Raw genomic sequence first — 23327 nt, forward strand, 5'->3', positions numbered from 1 at the left:
GTCTGCCTAGCTCTGAAACCTGTGTTTTTTCCACTATGGCACGTGTGTGCTTTTCTTTTTAGTATAGGTGAAACAGTTTTGTAAATTGAGGAGAAAACTTACATAGGAAATAGGTTGGGCGTTTCATTCTTTGATGCCAAAAGGATAGAAGTCAAGATGGATAATGATATGGTAGAAAGGAAAGAAGGTGAGGGAGTTTGACCGATGGCCTTATTTTCTTGATGTGATTGCTTATCTGTAGAGAAGTCAGTTATCTCTGGAGATTGGAGGAAATATGGTGAGGGTTTTTTTTATGGTGAATTTCTGACTTGAGTATTATGGCCATGGAAATCTTTAATGGAAAATGAAAGAGGAATGGATTAAAGATTGAAAAAAAAGATCACGGACCACATTGAGGGCCCAGTTCAAGTTAGAAATAATGTATTTGTAATGGGGCCCTGTAGCGTGGATTTTACACTTTCTCCAGCAGCTTGCCACTGGGAGGGTGGAAAAAGATGTTTGGGTTGACAGGATTGGAATTTACAAGAAAGGAAGATAAAACGGAGAGCAACTTTACACTGCTAGTGATAGTGTGGGAGACATGATGGACTCTGAAAGTCCAGGCTGTGGTTATAAGAACTAAAACTGGCAGAGGAGCTGGTTACTTGGAGAGTAAGGAGACGACCAGAAGTGTGGTTGAAAACCAGATTTTGTAAGAAATAAAGAATGGAATAGTCAAGGTAATATTTCAAGGTAAAAACAAAAACAGGATGTAGCTGTCTCAGTGCTGTTGAAGAGGAATGGAGCTATAGGTTATTGAAGTAGCGAGAGGTTAAGGGGCTCTGAAATATGTTGAATATGTCATCAATATGGATGTCATAGTTGCCTAATATGATAGCAGGAAATGGAACAGAGGAGATGTTGGGTCCTATAAGTGGGGCTGCTCACCAAGGAGGGACCCAGAGTTGAGTTGGAGGTTCCTTGGCATTTGTTAATAGTAGTCTAGATGGTGCAGATGTTTGTGTGTGAATTAATGTGGAGATCCTCAGATGCTTGGTGCCCTGAATATATGATGTATTATTCTCTCATATGGATGTATATTTGGGATGGTCTCAAACACAAATCCTTTGCAATTTGGCATTTGATGGACCTGTTTAATTCTGTTTAAAAGTGTATGTGTTGGGAAGCTAGGCTAGGGACTCTCTACCCTGGGATCCCCAATAACGTTTTGTAGTTATGTTAATTGTAAAAAGAAAATTACATATTTACATGTGCTCATTCCCTGGCTTATTTAGAGTAGAAAGCTGACTTGCGTTAATACTTTTTTCCCTGTGTGAAAGTGTTTATAGATAAATTCTTAGTGTCGTACGCTTCATTGTTCTGCAAAATGAATGTTGTGTTGGAATTTGAAACCTGTGATAAGGCTTTTTATGAGAATTTCATCTCCTTCCAGTAAATGAAGCCCAATTATTACATTGTGTAGTGTGGGTGATGGTGAATGTTTTGGACCAACAATGGGTATTATACTATTTTCCAAGTCATCATATGGCGATGACTTCAGCGTGGTCTCACTAGTGTTGTTTTTGCTGAGCACTCAGTGAGAGTGGCTGTTTCAGAGAAAACCCTCATTGTGATAATTTTTGAATCTTCCATTCCTGAAACTTTGAGAAAGGCAGTACGATATAAGGAAAAACAATGGAAGTGCTAAGAGTAATCAACTCCGTTATTATTAGCTATATGATTGTAGGCAAATTTCCTATCCTATGTGAGCTTTAGTTTTTTCTTTTTTAAAATTTAATCTTTGAGGGGGCTGGCCCTGTGGCCCAGTGGTTAAGTTCGCGGCCTCTGCTTTGGTGGCCCAGGGTTTCGCCAGTTCGAATCCTGCGCGCGGACATGGCACTGCTCATCAAGCCATGCTGAGGTGGTGTACTACACGCCACAACTAGAAGGACCCACAACTAAAAGTATACAGCTATGTACTGGAGGGCTTTGGGGAGAAGAAGGAAAAATGAAATCTTAAAAAAAAAGTTTAGTCTTTGAAGAGGTAATATGCTCAAATGGTTAAATAAATATTTGCATATTTATATATTTTATATAGACAGTGGAAAAGTCTCACTCCTATGCCTAGCTCCCATCCACCCAGTTCCATGCCCCTCCCTAACCACTTTTACTAGTTTCTTTATATTCTTTTAGACTTTCTTTAGGCAAATACTTATCAATATGAATATATAATCTTATTTTTTTTACTTTTCATAGAAAACTTAACCCCTGGTTCTTCCCCACTGTTCTGTACTTTCTTCCCTCTCACCCCTGTATTGCTTTTTCACTTAATGTATCTTGGAGACCTTTCTGGATCAATTTATAGAGAGCTTGCACATTCTTTTTTAATGCCTGCATAGTATTCCATTGAATGGATGTATCATAGTTTAATAGTTTCTTATTGTTGGACATTGGTGTTGCTTCCAGTCTTTTGATTTGATAAGCAATTCTGTAATCACAACCCTTGAACATATGTCATTTTACACGTGTGCAAGGTATTTGTGGAATAAATTTGCAGGATTTCTAAGTCAAAGGATATGTGCATTTATAACTATGAAATATATTGCCAAATTGCTTTCCTTAGGGGTTGTTCCAATATACATTGCCTGTTCACTCACCATTAGCTGTATCATAGTTAATACTTACATGGTGCTTACTATGTGCCAGATCTATCCTAAATGCTTTATATACATTACCTCATTTAATCTTAATAACATCCTTCAGAGGTAGGTACTATTATTATCTCCATTTTTCAGGTGAGTAAATTGAAGAATGGAGAGTTTAAGTGACTTAGCCAAATCACACAGCTACTAAGGCAGAAATTCAAACTAAGCACTCTGGCTTCAGGGTCAGTGTTGTTAATAATATGCTTTGCTGTTATCAAACTTAAATTTTTGCCAATCTGATAGAGAAAAATAATATTTCAGAGTAGTTTTAAGTTTTCAAAAATTATGTTAAGGTTAAGCATCTTATTATACTGTTTGAGTCACTCATATTTCCTTTTCTGTAAACTACCTGTTTAAATTCTTTACCTATTTTCCTGTTGAGTCATAGGTTTCTTTCCTAATGATTTCTAGGTCTCTCTCCCTCTCTCTCTCTATATATACACACACACGTTCATACATATATAAATATATGGTAAGATAAATTTTTTATCTGTGATTTGTATTGCAAATACCTTCCTGTTTTGATGTTTGTCTTCTGATTTATTTTATTCCCATGCAGAACTTTTAGTTTTTTATGTAGACAAACTTCTTTTATGGGTTTTGGATTTTAAGTCATAGTTAGAAAGGCCTTCTCCATTTCAATCCTTAGTTTATAAATCTATCCAATGGGAACAAGAAAACAAAATTATTGTGAAGGTCAAAGTACTTTGTGAACTGTAAATCATTATACAGATGAAGTATGGTGTTTATTAATTTGTCATCTGAACAAATTGTATAGAGGCTGTCATCTCTTCTCTGCATTAAATAGAATAGAATAGTATAATTTTTTTTTCTGCAGTGTGGGAAACTAGGTGATATTGATCTTGTGGTCAGTGTTTTTCTTGGACAATTTGCATGGGATCTTTTTCAAAAGTAGGCATTGTGGAAATCCTGAAGTGTTTTTGCATACTTTAGTCTTGTTCTTTGTATTAGGTATAATTAGAATCTGACTTAAAGTTCTCAAAAATTGTTTTGCTCTCACATTAGCTATGGTTCACAAATTTGCACATTATTTGCTATCGGTATTGTATTCCTACTGATTGGTAGGAATTTGTAATTTGAGAGGACCCCTCATTTTTTTGGAGTGATTTTAAAATTAATGGATGTTCATTAAGGAAGAATTGGGAAATAGAGATGATTTTGAAGAAGATATAAATTATTCATATCTTCCCAAGATTCAAAGAGTTAATAGCCAGTGTTAACATTTTGGACTATATCCTCTCAGAATTATTTTTGTGTTTGTGTAAGTATTGTCATCACTAACTCTCTAGGGCTTGACATAGTGACTGGTCCCTAGTAGGTGCTGAATAAATATTTGTTGACTGAATGACTGAAAGAATGAACATGTTTTTTTCATAGAAAGTATGGAATCTCAATGTCTATTTATTTTCTTTTTTTCTCCATTGTAAATCTTTTTTTTTTTTTTTTTGAGGAAGATTTGCCCTGAGCTAACTGCTGCTAATCTTCCTCTTTTCGCTGAGGAAGACTGGCCCTGAGCTAACATCCATGCCCATCTTCCTCTACTTTTTATATGTGGGATGCCTACCACAGCATGGCCTGCCAGGCGGTACCATGTCCACACCTGGGATCTGAACTGGTGAACCCTGGGCCGCTGAAGCAGAACGTGCACACTTAACCGCTGCACCACCGGGCCGGCCCCTCGATTGTAAATCTTGATTCATATAGTATTAAAATTTGTATGCCACAATTCACTTGGAGGTGAGTAAGTTCCATTCTAAGCCCTTACGGAGCTCATAGTCCAGTGAAAGAGACAGGCAAGCAACAATTAAAATGCTGTGTGATAACTGTAATAACACATTTGTGCAAGGCATTATCAAAGCACAGAAAAAGGAGATTGAGGGGTCAGAGAACACTTACCACATGAGATGATTACTGAGAGAGCCATATAGAAGAGGTCAAGAAGAACACACCAGGGAGAAAGAATATTACGTGCATAATCACTGAAGTGTGAGCAGGGCTCTACAAGTGGTGCTCTATATTTGGAGTAGATTGTGTCTGTGGGTAGAGGAATAGAGATCGATGATGCTGGACATGTGGGTAGGGGCCAAATAAGAAAGAGCCTTTGTATGACACATGAAGAGTTTTCAAAAGGTTGCTCACCCCGGAGAATAGATTGGAAGAGGTGTGAGAGTCGAGATAGGAAGACCAAGAAAACATTAGTTGAGTGCAAGAAGTGGAAGGGGGAGGTGAACATCACTTAAGCTGAGATAGGAAGGGAAGGCTACACTGGAAAGGTGGGTTAAATTTGGGGGATAATGATTAGGCCAGTTTTTGTAGAGCAAAGTCTTTGAATGCCAGGCTAAGGAATTTTGTAAGCAACAGATGTCATGGAAGATTTTTAACTGTCATGTGTGTTATGTGAACTGTTACAGGTTGCAGTTTGCTTCTTCCGGCTAGTCTGAAATGCTGTCGAAATCTTTCGTGCCTATGAAATAGTAGAAATATTATCAAAGGCAATTGTATTTAAATAGGAGTGAAACTTTAGACTGAAAAATGATGCTTTATTTGAAAAGAACTATATATAGTAAAGACTCTTGAAACTAGGCATTATGTGAAAGTACCTTTTCTAATGGTTATGTGCTGTCTCCTTTGGATTCTTGAGAGCAGACAACTCTTCCGGCGTAGTGAAGCTCCGGTCTTGTTGAGGCTTCTCAGCAAGCTTAAGGAAATCACATTAAAAGCCCTCTTAACGCTCCATAAATACATTAGAAAATACATTTTTACCTGGAACTGGATTTTTTTTCCTGAACTTAAATCAGAAAGAAAATATTTCAAGGAAGCAAACCCCTATCAGAAAGTTAAATAATTGCCAGGTAATATGCTGCAGTTAATATGAATTCAGTTAATGACTACATCTTTTGTATTTGTATTTCTGTACATTCATAATTGAATGTTTTAAGAGACTCAGGTTCATCATACATTGATTGTGAAATTATGCTTTGCTACATTTATTATGTCAATAAATTGATATTCTGTTTTATAATTATAGAAGTGGTATAACGTTACAGAAAGTTTAGGATAAGAGTAAAGAATAAGTCATAATCCTTCCACTCCAAAATAACGTTATCACTTAGGTATAATTCCTTTATTTTTTTCCCAGTGCATAATTTTATATAATTGTAATTATTGATTATTCAATTTTTACATTCTTTGCCCCTCCCTCTTCCTCTTTAACATATATCATAAATTTTATCTTACATAGTCTAAGCTACTATTGTGGGAAAGATGAAAGAATGGTTTTTTGTCGTTCTAACCTTTTTATCTTCATTTTTTTTTTTTTTTTTGAGGAAGATTATCCCCGAGCTAACATCCATGCCCATCTTCCTCTACTTTATATGCAGGACGCCTGCCACAGCATGGCTTGATAATCGGTGTATAGGTCTGTGCCTGGGATCTGAACCGGTGAATTCTGGGCCTCCGAAGCAGAGTGTGTGAACTTGACCCCTATGCCCCCAGGCCTGCCCTTTATCTTCATTTTTTAAACAGAACTAATGCATGATCATTGTGAAAAACAACCACACAGAAATGTATTCCTTAAAAAAAATGAGTGTCTCGGGGCTGGCCCGTGGCCGAGTGGTTAAGTTCGCGCGCTCCGCTACAGGCGGCCCAGTGTTTCGTTGGTTCGAATCCTGGGCGCGGACATGGCACTGCTCATCAAACCACGCTGAGGCGGCATCCCACATGCCACAACTAGAAGGACCCACAACGAGGGTCCTGGGGGCTTTGGGAAGAAAAAGGAAAAAAATAAAAAATCTTTAAAAAAAAAAAAATGAGTGTCTCTTACAATTGCTTCCTCCACCAAGATGACAGTTTAGTATATGTATTTCTCTAAATTTTCTAGGCATATATTAATGTTTAATATATTATATTAAAAAATAAAAACAAGATCACACTATACATTCTATTTTGCAACTTGCTGTTGTCACTTAATAGTGAAACTTGGACATCTTTTCATGTTAGTATGTATAGAATGTACCCCTTTTTTTGTGTGTGTGAGGAAGATTGGCCCTGAACTAACATCTGTGGTCAATCTTTCCTCTTTTTGCTTGAGCAAGATTGTCACTGAGCTAACATCTGTGCCAATCTTCCTCTATTTTATGTGTGATGCTGCCACAGTGTGGCTTAAGGAGCGGTACTATATCTGCCCCCGGGATCCAAATCTGCGAATCCTGGGCCTCTGAAGGAGAGTGTTCGAACTTAACCACTATACCTCTGGGCCAGCCCCATACCTCATTCTTTTAATGACTATGTAATATTAAGTTATATGGATGTACTACAATTTGTTTAACCTATCCCTGTTGAAGGACATTTGCATTGTCTCTGTTTTTTTTCCTGTTACTGACAACATGTAAGTTAATATTCTTGTACATATATCTTTGTGTGCTTATAATAACTGTCGTTTTTAATGACTAAAAAATATTCCCTTTAGTGGAAAGAATATATTTGAGAAAGAAACAAGATTGAATAAAAAATTTTTTTGGTGAATATTTTTTGATAATACTTCATGTTATTAATTTTGTTTTCCTTTTTATCAGATTCCTCTTTTGACTTTTGTAATGTAGACTATAGAACAGCCTGTCCTGACCCCAGAAACCTAACTTCCTCTTTCCTCTTGATTGCTTTCTTTCCCATAGTGTCTGAAATAGTCTTCTAACTCACTTTATCAGAAGAAGAGGTGAGTTGCCTCTGACCTAAGTGGTCATGTACAGGTCTTCTTAAAATCAAATAGAAAAATTTATCAAAAGAGATATTATCCTGGAAAGTCATACATCCCCCTAGTACTTTAGCATTTCAGTTTATTTGAATGGGGTCCAGTATCAGCTTATCTTGTGTCAAGTTTCATGTTGACCCATACAAAGTTACAGATACATTGAGTGTACTTAGAAGATAAGAAACCGTGTTCTTTATATCCAGATTATGGGAAATAATAGTCCTGCTCAGTCCTGTACTAGTTAGATCATATACATAACATTGTGTACAGTTTTTGCTATTGTATTTTAGAAGGGCTTTGACAGTTTGGAGGGCAATTAAGGCTAAACTTTAAAGAAGGTAACCAGAGAGATGTCTGTGCTATGTTCCATGGGAAACCTGAAAGACTTGTGTGTATTTGCCCTGGGTTAGACTTGGTAACTGAAAAGTATCATAAAGAATAAAAAAAACAGGCTTAATTTGTTGTATACTTGCAGCATCCAGAACTAGGATTAAGGGTGGGTGGGGGAGGGAGAAGAAAGAGAACTCATATTTATTAAATGCTTACTGTGTGTCAGGCACCCTGCCTAGTGCTTCATGTATGCATTTTTATCCTTAAATTCCTTACTATGTTCTCATAATAACTCAGGTACAATTGATATTTATTTCTATTTTATAGATAAGGAGAGAAGTTAAGCAACATGCCACGATCATTCAGCTAAGTTGGAATCAGAATTTTTAAACTTGTCCTGTTTATTTTAGTCATACACATATATTTTAAATAATATATATTATTTTAGAAAAATTGCTTTTTTTCCTGCACTCATTTTATGAAGTTTTATCCATCTTTTACATACTTTTTCAATCTCAGTGTCTTTGCCATCACTAGATCCTTTTTGAATTATCTATCACAGTTTGCCATGGTATGTATGTATGTTATCTGCTTTTCTGTTTGAGCTGTTAGAGATAGAGCTTTTTTTTTTTTTTTTTTTTTTGCTGAGGAAGATTAGCCCTGAGCTAACATCTGCTGCCAGTCTTCCTCTGTTTTTGCTTGAGGAAGATTAGCCCTTAGCTAACATCTGTGCCAGTCTTCCTCCACTTTATATGTGGGTCGCTGCCACAGCATGGCTGATGAATGGTGTAGGTCTGTGTCTGGGATCTGAACCTGTGAACTGGGCTGCCGAAGCAGAGTGCAGTGAACTTAACCACTATGCCGCCATGGGCCCGGCCCCAAGATACAGCATTCTTTGAATATGTATGCAATGCTACTTCATTAGAAATTTTATCCCAAGCAACAAGTACTCATTCACACAACATAAAGCCAGTTGGTTTTTCCATTTCTAGTGTTGGTGTTTGTGGTCTCCATGCTGTATTCATTTTCTGGATTTTTTTTATTGACAAAAAGTATCATCTCTTGTTTCTGAAGCCTTTTTCATTATTATTATGAGAAAAATGTAGCAAACACCCATTTACCCATTACCCATATATAACAATTATTAGCATTTTGTAAAATTTGCCACATCTATTTTTTTTGAGAGATATGTATATATATGTGTGTATATATATATATATATATTTTTTTTTTTTTCTGAGGAAGTTTCATCCTGAGCTAACATCCATGCCGGTCTTCCTCTATTTTTTAGTATGTGGGCTGCCTGCACAGCATGGCTGCTAGCAGAGCGGTGTAGGTCCACACCCAGGAACTGAACCTGGCCACTGAAGCAGAGCATGCCGAACTTAACCACTAGGCCACTGGGGCTGGCCCTTTTCTGATATATTTTAATGCAAATACAAACATGATATTTCACCTCTATTTCTGTGGGCATCTCCAAAAATAAGTCTTATATAATCTTAATATTATCACACTTACAATTAATAATAATAATTTTATACTATCATCTAATAGTAGTCCTTATTAAAATTTCCCCAGTTTTCTTTTATAACTGGTTTGTTCAAATCAGGATCCAGTCAAATATCATTATTGTATTTAGTTGTTATAACTCTTAATTCTCCTTCAGAGTCAGAATTTGAACACAGTACTGTGCTTTTCCTATGCTGTTCTTTCCTTGGAAAGAAAAAACTTTGTACCAATCAGAACTTTGCAATAATAGAACTTGCTATTATAAGGTTGCTTGAGGAATTAGTGAGCTCATTGTTAGTGTGTTGTTTCAGCAGGCTGAGCTGACTCTGGCATCTGTAGTGTCCAATCCAGTGGACATTTTTCTTCGTGTTGTTTGACTACTTTGTGGCATTTGATATGTTCATCATTTCCGCCTTTTGCTTGTGTGACATACTTTCTGTGGTTTTATTCTTACCGCTTTTGTTTCTTTTTTGTCTTGTGTATGTTGATGTTCCCTTGGCCTCTTATCTGGTCTCACCTAAGGATATAAAGAAGGAGACTGGGCTTTGGCACATAGTAGCAACTCAGTAAATATTATCTGTTACTCATGTTCTCTACTTTAGGAAACTCTTTAGAATATATGTAAGCGCTAATGACTTTCAAGTCTGCATCTCCAGTCTAGTCCTCCTCCTGAGCTCCAGGGTAGTGCCTCCAAGTGCCTTCTAGACATTGTCACCTGGTATTCCTTCAGGCACCTTAAACTGAGTAAGATCAGAAAAGAATTTGAATCTCTTTACAAATCTTTTTCTTTCGGTGAATGCCTAGTCATTCCCGCAATCACCCAAACCAGAAACATGGGAAGGATTCTAGTTAAACTTGGAGTCATCCTAGGTACCTCTTGTACCTTGTACATCCATTTGCTCACTTTTTGTTTTTTGAAGATTTTTTAATTGTTTTTCCTTTTTCTCCCTAAAGCCCCCTGGTACATAGTTGTATATTCTTTCGTTGTGGGTCCTTCTAGTTGTGGCAGGTGGGACGCTGCCTCAGCATGGTTTGATGAGCAGTGCCATGTCCGCACCCAGGATTCCAGCCAACGATGCCTGCAGTGGAGTGCACGAACTTAACCACTCGGCCACGGGGCCAGCCCCTCACTTTTTTTTAAAGTCACTTATCTCCTTCCCTATTTCTTTGTCTTCACTGCTAGTGCCTTCATTAAGCCCTCCTTACTTCTAATCTGATATTAGCAGTTATCACTCTGTATTGTACTCATTGATGTACGGATGTGTTTTCTGGGAGACTAAGTTCCTGGAGTGGTGGAGTCATGTTTTATTCGTCTTTATATATCCTTCCCCCAGAGAGGCAGTATTAGTATAGTGATTAAGAGTACAGGCTCTGGGGGCCGGCCCGGTGGCGCAGCGGTTAAGTGCGCTCGTTCCGCTTCGGGGGCCCGGGGTTCGCTGGTTGGGATCCCAGGTGTGGAAATGGCACCACTTGGCAAGTCATGCAGTGGTAGACGTCCCACATATAGAGTAGAGGAAGATGGGCATGGATGTTAGCTCAGGGCCAGTCTTCCTCAGCAAAAAGAGGAGGATTGACAGCAGTTAGCTCAGGGCTAATCTTCCTCAAAAAAAAAAAAAAAAAAAAGAGTACAGGCTCTGGATTTGAATTCTGGCTCTACTACTTCTTGTCTGTAAGAGCTTGAACATGTTAACTAATTCCTTCATGTCTTTGTTTCCACATTTCTAAAACTTGGATAATAATAGTATCTATTTTATAGGGCTCTTATGAATATTAAACATGAAACACTTGGAAGAGTGTCTGGATTATAGTAAATGCTCAGTAAATATTATAGCACCTATCATAATACTTTATACCCAGTGGGAACCCAGTTAACAGAGGGGATTCCTGAATTGGCCAAAAGATTGGATTAGTTAACCTCTAAATGCCTTTGCAACTTTCAACCTAAGTTTCTAGGGCCTGGTGGATTGTAGTTAGAACAGCAAAATAAGATGCTTATGCCAAAGAGATAATACAATTTTAAGAACTGGCTTTTGATCTGTCTGGCACTAATATATGCCATTGTGTATATTCATGGCTAATTAAATAGGGGATGCCAGTTTTTATGTTAGATTGCCTTTGATTTGAATGGAAACTGCAACTCATTATTTCACAGTAGGATGCAAGTTCAGCAGTATTGCTTTTATTTTTAATTAGGCAGTCATCCTGAAATGTGTCTGTATTTGCTATGTTGGTCCATAGAAGAGATAAGAGCTGAGCAGACCTGTCATGTAGATTTGCCATGTGGTTGGTCTTGATACACAGCTAAAATACTTGTCTGTATTCCTATTCTGGAAAATGGCCAGTTTTCTTGGCTACATCTTACCCACAACGAATCCTTGTTTTATTTTGAATTAATTAGGCACTTTTTATGATTATAGAAAGAAAAAAAATATGATTAGGATATTATGTTTGCATTCCTTTTTTACTCCATATATCCAGGGTATAAAAGTCCACTAAATTCTCAGAAATCTTTTTTACTCGTGTTGTGGAACTTACTACCAGCTTTGTGCACACATGATTCCGTATTTGGATGGATGTTGAAGATTTTTGGTTGCTGGCTGACACTTTGCCATGTCCTGCTACCTGTTGGTTGATAGCTGTTGAGTGCATTGCAGGATTTTATTTGTGTCTATGCTGTTATGAAGTTTCATCTACTTTGTTCTTGTTCTTTGTTCTTTGTTTTTGTGAAAGGGTAAGAAACAACAAATACTGTACATTAGAATGGAAAAGAAAGACTGATGGAGAGTTGGCGTATCTTCCCTGTCAGCTTGGCATGCAGTCTTTAGACAGTCTGTTAAAATGAATGCTAATTTTTATGTCTATAGAATGTGATTAAATGACTGAAGACCATCAACTGTATACTCTTTAATCTCTGCTGTAAAGGTAGGATGGGGAATAGTAATAGCTTTTTGCCTAGCTAATATGCAAATCATTTTCACAGAAGTTTAGCTGTTTTTCTGGAGGACACATGTCACAGTGGGAAGTGTTTGGATTTTGAAATACTAGATTTGAATCCTGAGTCTGTCACTAGTTGTTTGAGTTTGGGCAAGTCTTTTAACCTCTCAGTGTCTTAATTTCTTCCTCTTTAATTTGGAGATGATAATACCTACCTTGCAGAATTGTCATAATGATTGGAGATAGCATATGCAAAACACTTGGTAGAATGCATGGGCCCATGGTAAATGGTGGCTGCAGTTGTTATTATTTACAGAAGCTTTTCAGATGGGAGAATGCATGTTTTAACTGGGCGTCCTAAAAAAGTTTCCTTAAAAAAAAGTTTCCTTGGGTCTCTGGAAAATGATTTGTTGAATTCCCACTTTGGAAAGATAAAATATATAGTATTGAATATAAGAAATTTAGTTCCCTAACTTTTTATTGATAGCTTTTCAAATTACTTTCCCCAATCAAAGCTTTTAATTGTACCTTCTTTGTGAAAGATTAATCAATCCCAGTATAAGTGAAAATCACCCTTTGAAAAGACAAACCTGCCTACGTAGAAAAGAAAGAAAAACAGTTTTGAACTTCCAAGTTTATAAATATTGAAACCGAGAACACAGTTACTAAAAAGTTGTTTGTACCCTTGTAAGCAACATAATTTTGGCATTTTTGAAAGACTGCTAAATGCTGTTTCCTAGTTTAAGAACAGGACTGATTAAGCTTTTCTGACACAGTGGGTCTCAACGGGAGCGCTACTGGCATTTAGGGCAGGACAATTCTTTGTTGTGCAGGACTGTTCTGTGCATTGTACGACTTTTAGCCTCCCTGGCCCCTGCCCACTAAAATGCCAATGGTGCCCACCCCACACCCCCGCCATTGTGATAATTACTCCTCCTTGACAAGGACCTCCTTTTCCCTAAATTTTCACATGCCCCTTATTGAGAATCCCTGGGACTCTAGCTGAAATATTTTTAGTGAAGCAGATCGCAGTATCATTAGTTTTCATTTAAAAATTCCAAGTTTTTACAAGCTTAAAAATTAATTCATCTTCTTCTTCTTTTTTTTTTTTTGAGGAAGATTAGCCCTGGGCTAACTTCCTCTTTTTGCTGAGGAAGACTGGCCCTGAGCTAACATCCATGCCCATCTTCCTCTACTTTATAATGGGACGCCTACCACAGCGTGGCTTTTGCCAAGCGGTGCCATGTCCGCACCAGTATCCAACTGGTGAACCCCGGGCCGCTGAGAAGTGGAACGTGCGAACTTAACCGCTGCCCCACCGGCTGGCCCCAAAATTAATTATTCTTGATCAACAAAGTGTAGTTTCTTGAATCAAGTAGGCTCTTTAGAGCGAAACCTGCATTTTTTAAATCATATCTTTCTAGTAAATGTGAGAGTAATTGTGTCTCTGTTCCCCCCAAATTGTATACTTTAAGGGGCACTATTAGTATCAAAAGGTAGTATTCCATATATAAGACCAAGAGAGGCAATCCGGAGGCTGAAAACACCATGAAATCTCACACATTTCAAATAATATATTTTCTGATTTTAAAATGAATCATACAAACTTTTGCTGTCTTTTATGGCTAACTAAAATTTGTCAGATTAAACTGAAAGCCATTTATAGCTTGGTTGATTTCATTTAAAATGTGGTCCTTTAGTATGCTGGCTAAGGGAGCAGAAGGCATGGTTTGGAAGTTTTCCCATGCTCAGCACTTCTCAGAATGGATTAATAAGTTCTTACTCCCGTGAGGGGGCTATGCTTTTTACCACTAATCTCAACTGTCTAGTAATTAGTACTACTTTAGCACGTAGTAGGAACTCTACTGTGAAATAGCAGTGTTTATCACGAGTGCTTTTATATTTTAAGTTTTTGGACTTGAATAAGTTAGGCTATCCAAAAATTCTTCCAGTGTTTTTGAGTTTTTTGCTTAAGATATAAATACTCCTTGGACTAAAAACTGTAGTGGAACTGTTGCTGAATAAAAGTTTGAGAATCTAGAGACTTGGCTTGCACAGTGGGGTGCTGTTTATTTGCCAAATTGTTTTCAGTTTTCTTGGCCCAAGCATACTGCATAGCTATTGTATTGGCAATAGACTTAAAAAAAAAAACTGTTAAATTTCTTTTTTTATTTCAAAAAATTAAATATAGAAAAGTGTACAATATAATACCACCCATAATTAACAAATATTAGTTGACAAAAAATAACAAAATTAGCAAATATATAATTTTGCGTTGTTTGCTATGAAACAAAACACTATTGCTAGAGTCGAAATCTCCTTTGTTTCTCTTCCTTGTCTCATGTCTCTTCTTTCCCACCAAGGCAACTACTACTATGAATTTAGTGTCTATTTTTCTAATTCATGCTTTTAGACATTTACTATGACTATGTATCTTTAATGATTTTAAATTTACTTTAAATAATTGTTTTAAATAATAATAATTCAATAGGAGTTGAATGCTTACTGTTTGCCAGGCACTGGCCATTTAATCAGTAACCCTGTGGTTGTTGTAAGGATTAAATGAGTTAATACATACAAAACGTTGTCACGTAGGTATTATTTTTATTTCCATTTTATAGATGGGAAACTGGAGATATAGAGAGGTTTTAAAATGACTTGGCTAGGTTCATATAGCTACAAGTTAATGGAGCAAGGATTTGAACCCAGATTGACTCTAGAGGCTATACCTTTAATCAAGATGCTATTCCTGCATCTCTGTAATATATATTGTTTTGTATGTTTTTAGAAATACATTTTTTATTAAAATGGTGTCATCTGTAGGAATGGTCCTGTAGTGTTTTCTTTTTTTTTGGTAACTTCTTAAAATTTTCTTTTGAATTAAATTTTGGTGATACCACTCACTACAACTTGATTCTTTTCCTCCATTAAGTATTGCTTTTGAAATACATCCACATTACTATATAGAGTTCATTTATTGTAAGTGCTTTATATTTCATTGAAAAATAGGCTGCAATATATCTGTTGCTCCTACAGACTAACTTTGAGTTGTTTCCTTTTTGCTAGTTATTACACACAATGCTGAAATGAAATGCACATCCTTGTTCAGTGCTTATGCAAGAATTTCTATAAGCATATACCATTTTTGTTTCTTTTTTGCAGGGGAATATTTGCCCTAAGCTAACATTTGTTGCCTATCTTCCTCATTTTTTCTTCCTTTCCCTCCACCAAAGCCCCAGTACATAGTTGTGTATGGCTGTAAGTTCTTCTGGTTCTTCTGTGTGAGCTGCTGCCATAGCATGGCTACTGACAGACAGTGGTGTGCTTTCATGCCTGGGAACTGAACCTGGGTCACTGAAATGGAGTGTGCTGAACTTTAACCATTAGGCCATCAGAATTGGCTCAGCATATACCTTTTTAAAAATACTTTTTCCCTTTTTTGAAAAGTGCTGTGAGCCAAGATACAAAGTTATTTTTTCAAAATAAATACCAAAAGTTTCAGTCTGTTGTGCTATTGTGAAACTTGTAACAGAATCCAGCCATACTAGCTCAGTTGCAATTAGTTATTCCTTACTTCCTCTCACCTAGCTGAGAATGGAAAACCTGACCTGGTGAGCTGCAATGAGCGATTGTGTGTGTGTGTCTTCTAAACCTTAGCATAGAGAATAGAATCTGCCACCCCTAGGGAACCCTTGCATTGTGGAGGTTAACAGTGTATTTCATTAAAAATGAAATATATCTGAAAAAAGTGAAAAAGTCAGTAGATGGCAAGCCTATTAACTTGTTCGGTTAGTTTAGCAGGCAACTATGTTTTATATATTCAATTTTAACTTTAATGTTTCCTGTGTTATTTTTCTACAGTTGTTTCTTTTTCATTCTTTTCTATCTCTGAACAAATTACAATCACCCTGGCCTTCCTCTGTACTCAAGTACTGGTCCTCTTTTCTGTGCGTATAACTAGCTTAACTCTTCACAACTCTTATAGTGGAAAAACGCTGAGTAAAGTAATAATGAAATGGAAGAAGCTTGAACTTTCGTGCTGGATAGACCTGGGTTCCAATTCTGGTTTTACCAGCTGTGTATCCTTAGGCAAGTTACTTAACCTCCTGAGCCTACGTTTCTTTTCCTGTAAAATGGGGATCACACATACTTTGGTGGTATGTTTTGAGGATTAAATGAAAAAATTTTTGTAAAATACTTGTTTTTTTTTTTTTTTTTTAAAGCTATATTAATATGGGCACAGATGTTAGCTCAGGGCCAATATTCCTCAGCAAAAAGATAATCCACCCTGCTGTACAGATCCCTGCTGTAGAGGATCTTCAACTGTTAGTGTACATAAGAATCACTGGGGAGCTTAGTAAAATTTCCAGGCCTCACTCCAAGAGATTCTGATTTAGTAGGTCAAGGTTGAGACTCAAGAATCTGGGTTTTAAACGTGCTCCTTGTGTAACTTTGAAGCAGATGATCAACAGATACACTTTTAGAAATGCACTACCCTTGGTTCCAAGTCTAGCTTTCCTAGTAAGTAGCTTATAAGTACTGGCAAATCATTTCTACTTTCTGAGCCTTACGTTTCCTCGAATATAAAATGAATGACTGAACTTTACGGTCTCTACTGGCTGTAAAATTAAAACAGTTTTGGTCTTGTAATCCTAAATTTTGATCTGGTGGTCTGTTGCCACTTTTTGGCAGAGGTCCAATAGAGGTGCTTAGATGTTTTATTCTTTGGGAGCTCAGATTATTCTTCCTTCTGTGAAGATTCTGGTGAAACTAGCTTAAGCAAAAATAGTTTACTTTAAAGATGCAGGGATATCTCATGGAACCTTAAGCCAGGATGCAGTTAGGTGTCGGGAATCAGGGTCTAGAGCACATTAGGAAAGTTAACAAATTCTCTCTGTCTCTTTTTTCTTTGCAAATGGGCCTCAATTCCTTGGCTTTTTTGCCTTCTTTGTGGTAGAAAATGGCCACAGTCAATAGCTCCTGAGTTTACATGGCTTTCATTTTATTTTTTTATTGTATAAGTTTTAGGTGTACAGCTTTATAATTCTACTTCTGAATACACTACAAAATCATCACCACCACAAGTCTAGTTACTATCCATCACCATACAGTTGACCCCCTTTGCTCATTTTGCCCACCCCTCAACCCCCTTCCCCTCTGATAACCACTAGTCTGTTCTCTGTATCTGTGGGGTTGTTTTTGTTTGCTCATTGTTTTGTGTTTTTAGATTCCATGTATGAGTGAGATATGGTATTTGACTTTCTCCATCTGACTTGTTTTACTTAGCATAATACCCTCAAGTTCCATCTATGTTGTCACAAATGGCCAGATTTCATTCTTTTTTTCTGGCTAAGTAGCATTCCATTGTATATATATATATACACCACATCTTCTTTATCCATTCATCCACTGATGGACACTTAGGTTGTTTCCATATCTTGGCTGTTGTAAATAATTCTGCAGTGAACATAGGTGCATGTATCTTTTCGAATGTGTTTTTATGTTCTTTGGATAGATACCCAGAAGTGGAATTGCCAGGTTGTATGGTAGTTCTACAGTCGTGTGTCACTTAACGATGGGGATACATTCTGAGAAATGCATCATTAGGTAATTTCATCATTGTGCAAACATTATAGAGTATAGTTACATGAACCTAGATGGTATAGTCTATGGTATACCTAGGTTATATGGCTGTGTGGTACTAATGGGATTTGGGATTACTAATGGGTACTTATGGGATTACCATCATTGACTAAAACATTTTATGTAGTACATGACTGTATTTTTAATTTTTTGAGGAACTTCCATACTGTTTTCCATAGTGGCTGTACCAATTTACATTCTCACCAACACTTGTTATTTCTTGTCTTTTCGATAATAGTCATTGTGACATATCTAAGGTGATATCTCATTGTGGCTCTGATTTGCACCTGCCTGATGATTAGTGATGTTGAGCATCTTTTCATGTGTTTGTTGTCCATCTGTATGTCTTCTTTGGGAAAATGTCTATTTAGCTCCTCTGCCCATTTCTTTTTTTTTTTTTTTTAAGATTTTATTTTTTCCTTTTTCTCCCCAAAGCCCCCCTGTACATAGTTGTATGTTCTTCGTTGTGGGTCCTTCTAGTTGTGGCATGTGGGACGCTGCCTCAGCGTGGCTTGATGAGTAGTGCCATGTCCGCACCCAGGATTCGAACCAATGAAACACTGGGCCGCCTGCAGCAGAGCGCGTGAACTTAACCACTTGGCCACGGGGCCAGCCCCTCTGCCCATTTCTTGATTGGGTTTTTTTTTTTTTTACATATTGAGTTGTATTGTTCTTTATATGTTTTGGATATTAACCCTTTATTGGATATATCATTTGCAAATATCTTCTCTCATTCAGTAGGTTCCCTTTTCATTGTGTTGATGGTTTCCTTTGCTGTACAGAAGCTTTTTAGTTTGATGTAATCCCATTTGTTTATTTGTGCTTTTGTTGCCCTTGTACGTGGCTTGCATTTTAGAAAGCAGCAGATGGAGGCTGGGATATCTTAATTTCAATGCCAAATGCTAGGAAAGGAACTGTGAATTGGTCCTTATTGGGTAGAGTGGTACCAACTTCTGTCTATGGCTAGGGAGGGAGGGTCATATTTTAAGAACGGCTTTGGGGAGCCCTGCCTCTCTTCTCCATAATTGGAGGTGGTGTAGGTATTCCTGGCTAGATATTCACCACATTTATGAAAGCATCTCACTATTTGAAGAGTCACAGTATTGCATTTTGCATAGGACCCTTACAGTCAATTCTCATGGAAAAAAGTAGAAGTAGGGAGAGACAGGCAAAAGAAAAAGTGGGCTTGTGTTTCTTCTTAGTCATGTACCAGATGGTGTAGAGCCTTTTACATTTGCTTTTGCTGGACTGTGCTGTTTAAGCAATGAGTTTTTTTTTTAAAGGTTGGCACCTGAGCTAACAACTGTTGCCAATCTTTTTTTTTCTCCCCAAATCTCCCCAGTATATAGTTTTATGTAATTTTTAGTTGTGGGTCCTTCTAGTTGTGTCATGTGGGACGCTGACTCAGCATGGCCTGATGAGTGGTGCCATGTCCACACCCAGGATCCGACCCCGTGAAACCCTGGGCCACTGAAGCAGAGCACGTGAACTTAACCATTCGACCACGGGGCCGGCTCTAACAATGAGTTTTTAACTTGCTTTTGGATATAGTTTTCCTCTTTTAAAATTATATAATTTTATAGTATAAAATCTTTGTCATCTTTGTTTTATATATTTGGGATTAATAAATTTTCAACAGAAGAGAAAATTATGTGAGGCTGTGGAGGACATTGGTAGGAGCACAGGCTTTTGAATCGGAGTCTTGCATTTTAATTTTATCTCTGCCACTTAGTGACTGTATGATTACTTCTCTGTGAAATGAACATAATAACACTTATATCATGGATTATTTGAGAATCAGATGACATCACATGTGTATGGCTCTTATATAAAGTTTCCTAAATAGTAGGTGCTCAATGAATAATAGATATTATCATTATTTTGTTTTTAGAATGTACTCGATAATCTTCATTATAATCTACTCATGTTAAAGACTATCTACATCTTAGGCTTTAAATATATCAGTATTTTTTGAAGATAAAGGTATAAAGTGTTTTTTACATCTGAAAACAGGAGCTAGAATGTGAAAGAGGAGATATTTTTACGTTAATAGTTCATTGGTTTGCATGAATTTATTCATTAATGGTTTTAATATCTTTTTGATCTCTTGTTTAGTGTCAAACCGGAAGAGAAGTAGACGTCAACAAAACTTTATTATGCGTGGAGTTCCTTCTTAAGAGAAGAAAAAAGTGATTATTGAGACTATGGATCGGAGCAAACGGAATTCAATTGCAGGATTTCCTCCACGTGTGGAGCGTCTGGAAGATTTTGAAGGAGGTGGCGGAGGGGATGGGAACATGACCCAGGTGGGAAGGGTTTGGCCTTCTTCATATCGAGCTCTTATAAGTGCCTTTTCCAGACTGACGCGTTTAGATGACTTCACCTGTGAAAAAATAGGGTCTGGCTTCTTCTCTGAAGTGTTCAAGGTGAGTGATGCCTCAGCTTTTCTCACACTGTTTTGTTGATAGTCAGCTTCACTGCAGAGTTGATAGTTGTGTTTAATTAGGAGATAGGCTTTGCCTAGTCAGGGTGCTGTGGATCACGAGCAGTGTTCTAAACCCTCTTGTCAAGCTCTTTATGAACTTGTAAGATATTTTATGTCTTTTAATTATAAAAATAATATGTGCTCATCAAAAATCCAAATAATGTAAGTCTTTTCCATTCCCCCTGCCTCTCTCTCTCTATAATATATATAATTATATATAAAAAGTTTATATAATATATATAAATATATATAAAATATATATTATATATATATATAAATCTCCACACAATATATATATAAAATCTCCAATAATGACCTCTATTAACAATTTGGTATGTATACTTCTGGACCCTTTTCTGTACTTATGCAGTCATACATTGCTTAATGATAGGGATATATTTTGAGAAATGCGTTGTTAGGTGATTTTGTTGTGTGAACATCATAGCGTGTACTTACACAAACGTGGGTGTGTAGGCTACTACACACCTAGGCTGTGTGGTACTAATCTTAGGAGTCCACTGTCATATATGCGGTCTGTTGTTGACCAAAACATTGTTATGTGGCACGTGACTTAGATATATTATACACACACATCATATATACATATGTAACCATTTATGCATACATATAAAAAGATATATATACTCACACATATAGTTTTTGTTTGCTTTTTTAATAAAATTGAGCCCTTAATACTCTCAAGCTATCGTGTTTCCCTAGTTCATTTACTCCCCAAGAGGATTATTTATCTTTTCTTCTCTCATCAAACTCCCAGTACTTCTCTCTGGTCCTCACTCTCAGTGACAAGTGTGCTTCCTAATTCGCTTAGAAAATTGAAGCAAGCAGAAGAGAACTTCCACAGCCTCTCATATCACCACAAATGGCTACTAACCCACATCTTTACCCACTTACTGGGCTTTTATATAGGTCATTATGGGTGAACTACCCATGTGCCAATCTAAGCTGTGTTTCCATTTGTATTGTATATCCTCTTTCATTTGCCTACTTAAAGACATTACCTAGGAAGTCTCCCCTCTGTTTCCTGTATCATATTTCACTCTGTTAAATTATCTCTATCAGCATGTAAACATTTTGTTATTTCTCGCACCTTAAAAATATCTTTAGAGGGGGGGCTGGCCCCGTGGCCGAGTGGTTAAGTTCGCGCGCTCCGCTGCAGGCGGCCCAGTGTTTCGTTAGTTCGAATCCTGGGCGCGGACATGGCACTGCTCATCAGACCATGCTGAGGCGGCGTCCCACATGCCACAACTAGAAGGACCCACAACGAAGAATACACAACTATGTACCGGGGGGGGCTTTGGGGAGAAAAAGGAAAAAATAAAATCTTTAAAAAAAAAAAAAATATCTTTAGGGGGAAAAAACCCTCATTTTGACCCTGTCATTTCCTGTAGCTATATTCCGTCATGCCTTATTCTTTTTGGACCAAAACTTCCCCTTAGAGTTGTCTCCGCTCACCGTTTCCAGTTCCTTTCCTCTTATTCTCTCTCAAAAAATTTTTTTTTCATCATGGTAAAATATACCTAACAGAAATTTACCATTTTAACTATATTTAAGGATACAGTTCAGTGGCATTAAGTACGTTTACATTGTTGTGTAACCATCATCATTATCCATTTCCAGAACTTTTTCATCATCCTAAACAGAAACTTTGTACCCATTAAACTTTTTAAGGAACCATCATACTATTTTCCACAGAGGCTGCACCATTTTACATTCCCACCAGCAATGTACAGGAGTTCCAGTTTCTCCACATTCTCAACAACACTTGATATTTTTCATTTTTTAAAAAATACTAGCAATCTTAGTGAGTGTGAGGTGGTGTCTCATTGTGATTTTGATTTGCATTTCTCTAAAATGGCTAATGATACTGAGCATATTTTCATGTGCTTATTATAAGCCTTTTGTGTATTTTCTTTGGAGCAATGTCTATTCAAGTCCTTTGCCCATTTTTGAATTGGATTGGCTTTGTATATAAGGAATATTTATATATCCCTTATCAGATATATGATTTAAAAATATTTTCTCCTGTAGGTTGTCTTTTCACTCTCTTGATGGTGTCCTTTGATGCGCACAAAATTTTAATTCTGAGCCCTATTTATCTATTTTTTCTTTTGTTGCCTCTGCAGTTGGTATAATAGCCAAGAAATCATTGCCAAATCCAATATCATGAATATTTTCCCCAATGTTTTCTTCTAAGAGTTTTATAGTTTTACCTTTTACATTTAGATCTTTGATCCATATAAGTTAATTTTTGTATATGGTGTAAGGTAAAGGTCTAACTTCATTCGTTTGCATGTGGATATCCATTTTTCCCAGCACCATTTGTTAAGAAAATATGTTCTTTCCCTATTGAATGGTCTTGGCACCTTGTCGAAAATTGGTTGACCATATGTGCTAGGGTTGATAACTCGTTTTAATTTGTATCAGCTCTGATTATCCATGAAGTCCTTTTATGTTTATATTAAGTCCATTTATATAATTTGTTTATATTTTTATTTGTCTTTTTATTATGTTAAATTTTTAAAAGTTGTTTATATATCCTGATAATTCTTTTTCTTTCTTTTTTTGTGAGGAAGATTGGCCATGAGCTAACAACTGTTGCCAGTCTTCCTCTTTTTGCTTGAGGAAGATTGCCACTGAGCTAACATCTGTGCCAGGCTTCCTCTATTTTATGTGGAATGCTGCCACAGCATGGCTTGACGAGCAGTGCTAGGTGCATGCCCAGGATCTGAACCTGCAAATCCTGGGCCACTGAAGTGGAGCATGTGAACTTTACTACTACCACACCAGGCCGCCCCTGTGGTAGTAATTCTTTTTTTGTTTTTTTTTTTGAGGAAGATTAGCCCTGAGCTAACTACTGCCAATCCTCCTCTTTTTGCTGAGGAAGACTGGCCCTGAGCTAACATCCATGCCCATCCTCCTCCACCCTATACATGGGATGCCTATCACAGCA

General features: G+C 37.0%; 1 protein-coding gene across 2 annotated transcripts in view; it reads left to right on the top strand.

Annotated features, from left to right (window-relative positions):
- TESK2 (testis associated actin remodelling kinase 2) overlaps positions 1 to 23327 on the top strand; it is a 163381-nt gene that overhangs the window by 2202 nt on the left and 137852 nt on the right. For both annotated transcript variants that reach the window (XM_070609797.1, XM_070609796.1), the window contains exon 2: positions 19987 to 20297. In XM_070609797.1, the coding sequence (XP_070465898.1) occupies positions 20076 to 20297 (222 nt within the window). In that variant the 5' untranslated portion in view covers positions 19987 to 20075. The remainder of the gene's footprint in view (positions 1 to 19986; positions 20298 to 23327) is intronic.

This window comes from Equus przewalskii, chromosome 2 (assembly GCF_037783145.1).
Source record: "Equus przewalskii isolate Varuska chromosome 2, EquPr2, whole genome shotgun sequence".
Lineage (NCBI taxonomy): Eukaryota > Metazoa > Chordata > Mammalia > Perissodactyla > Equidae > Equus > Equus przewalskii.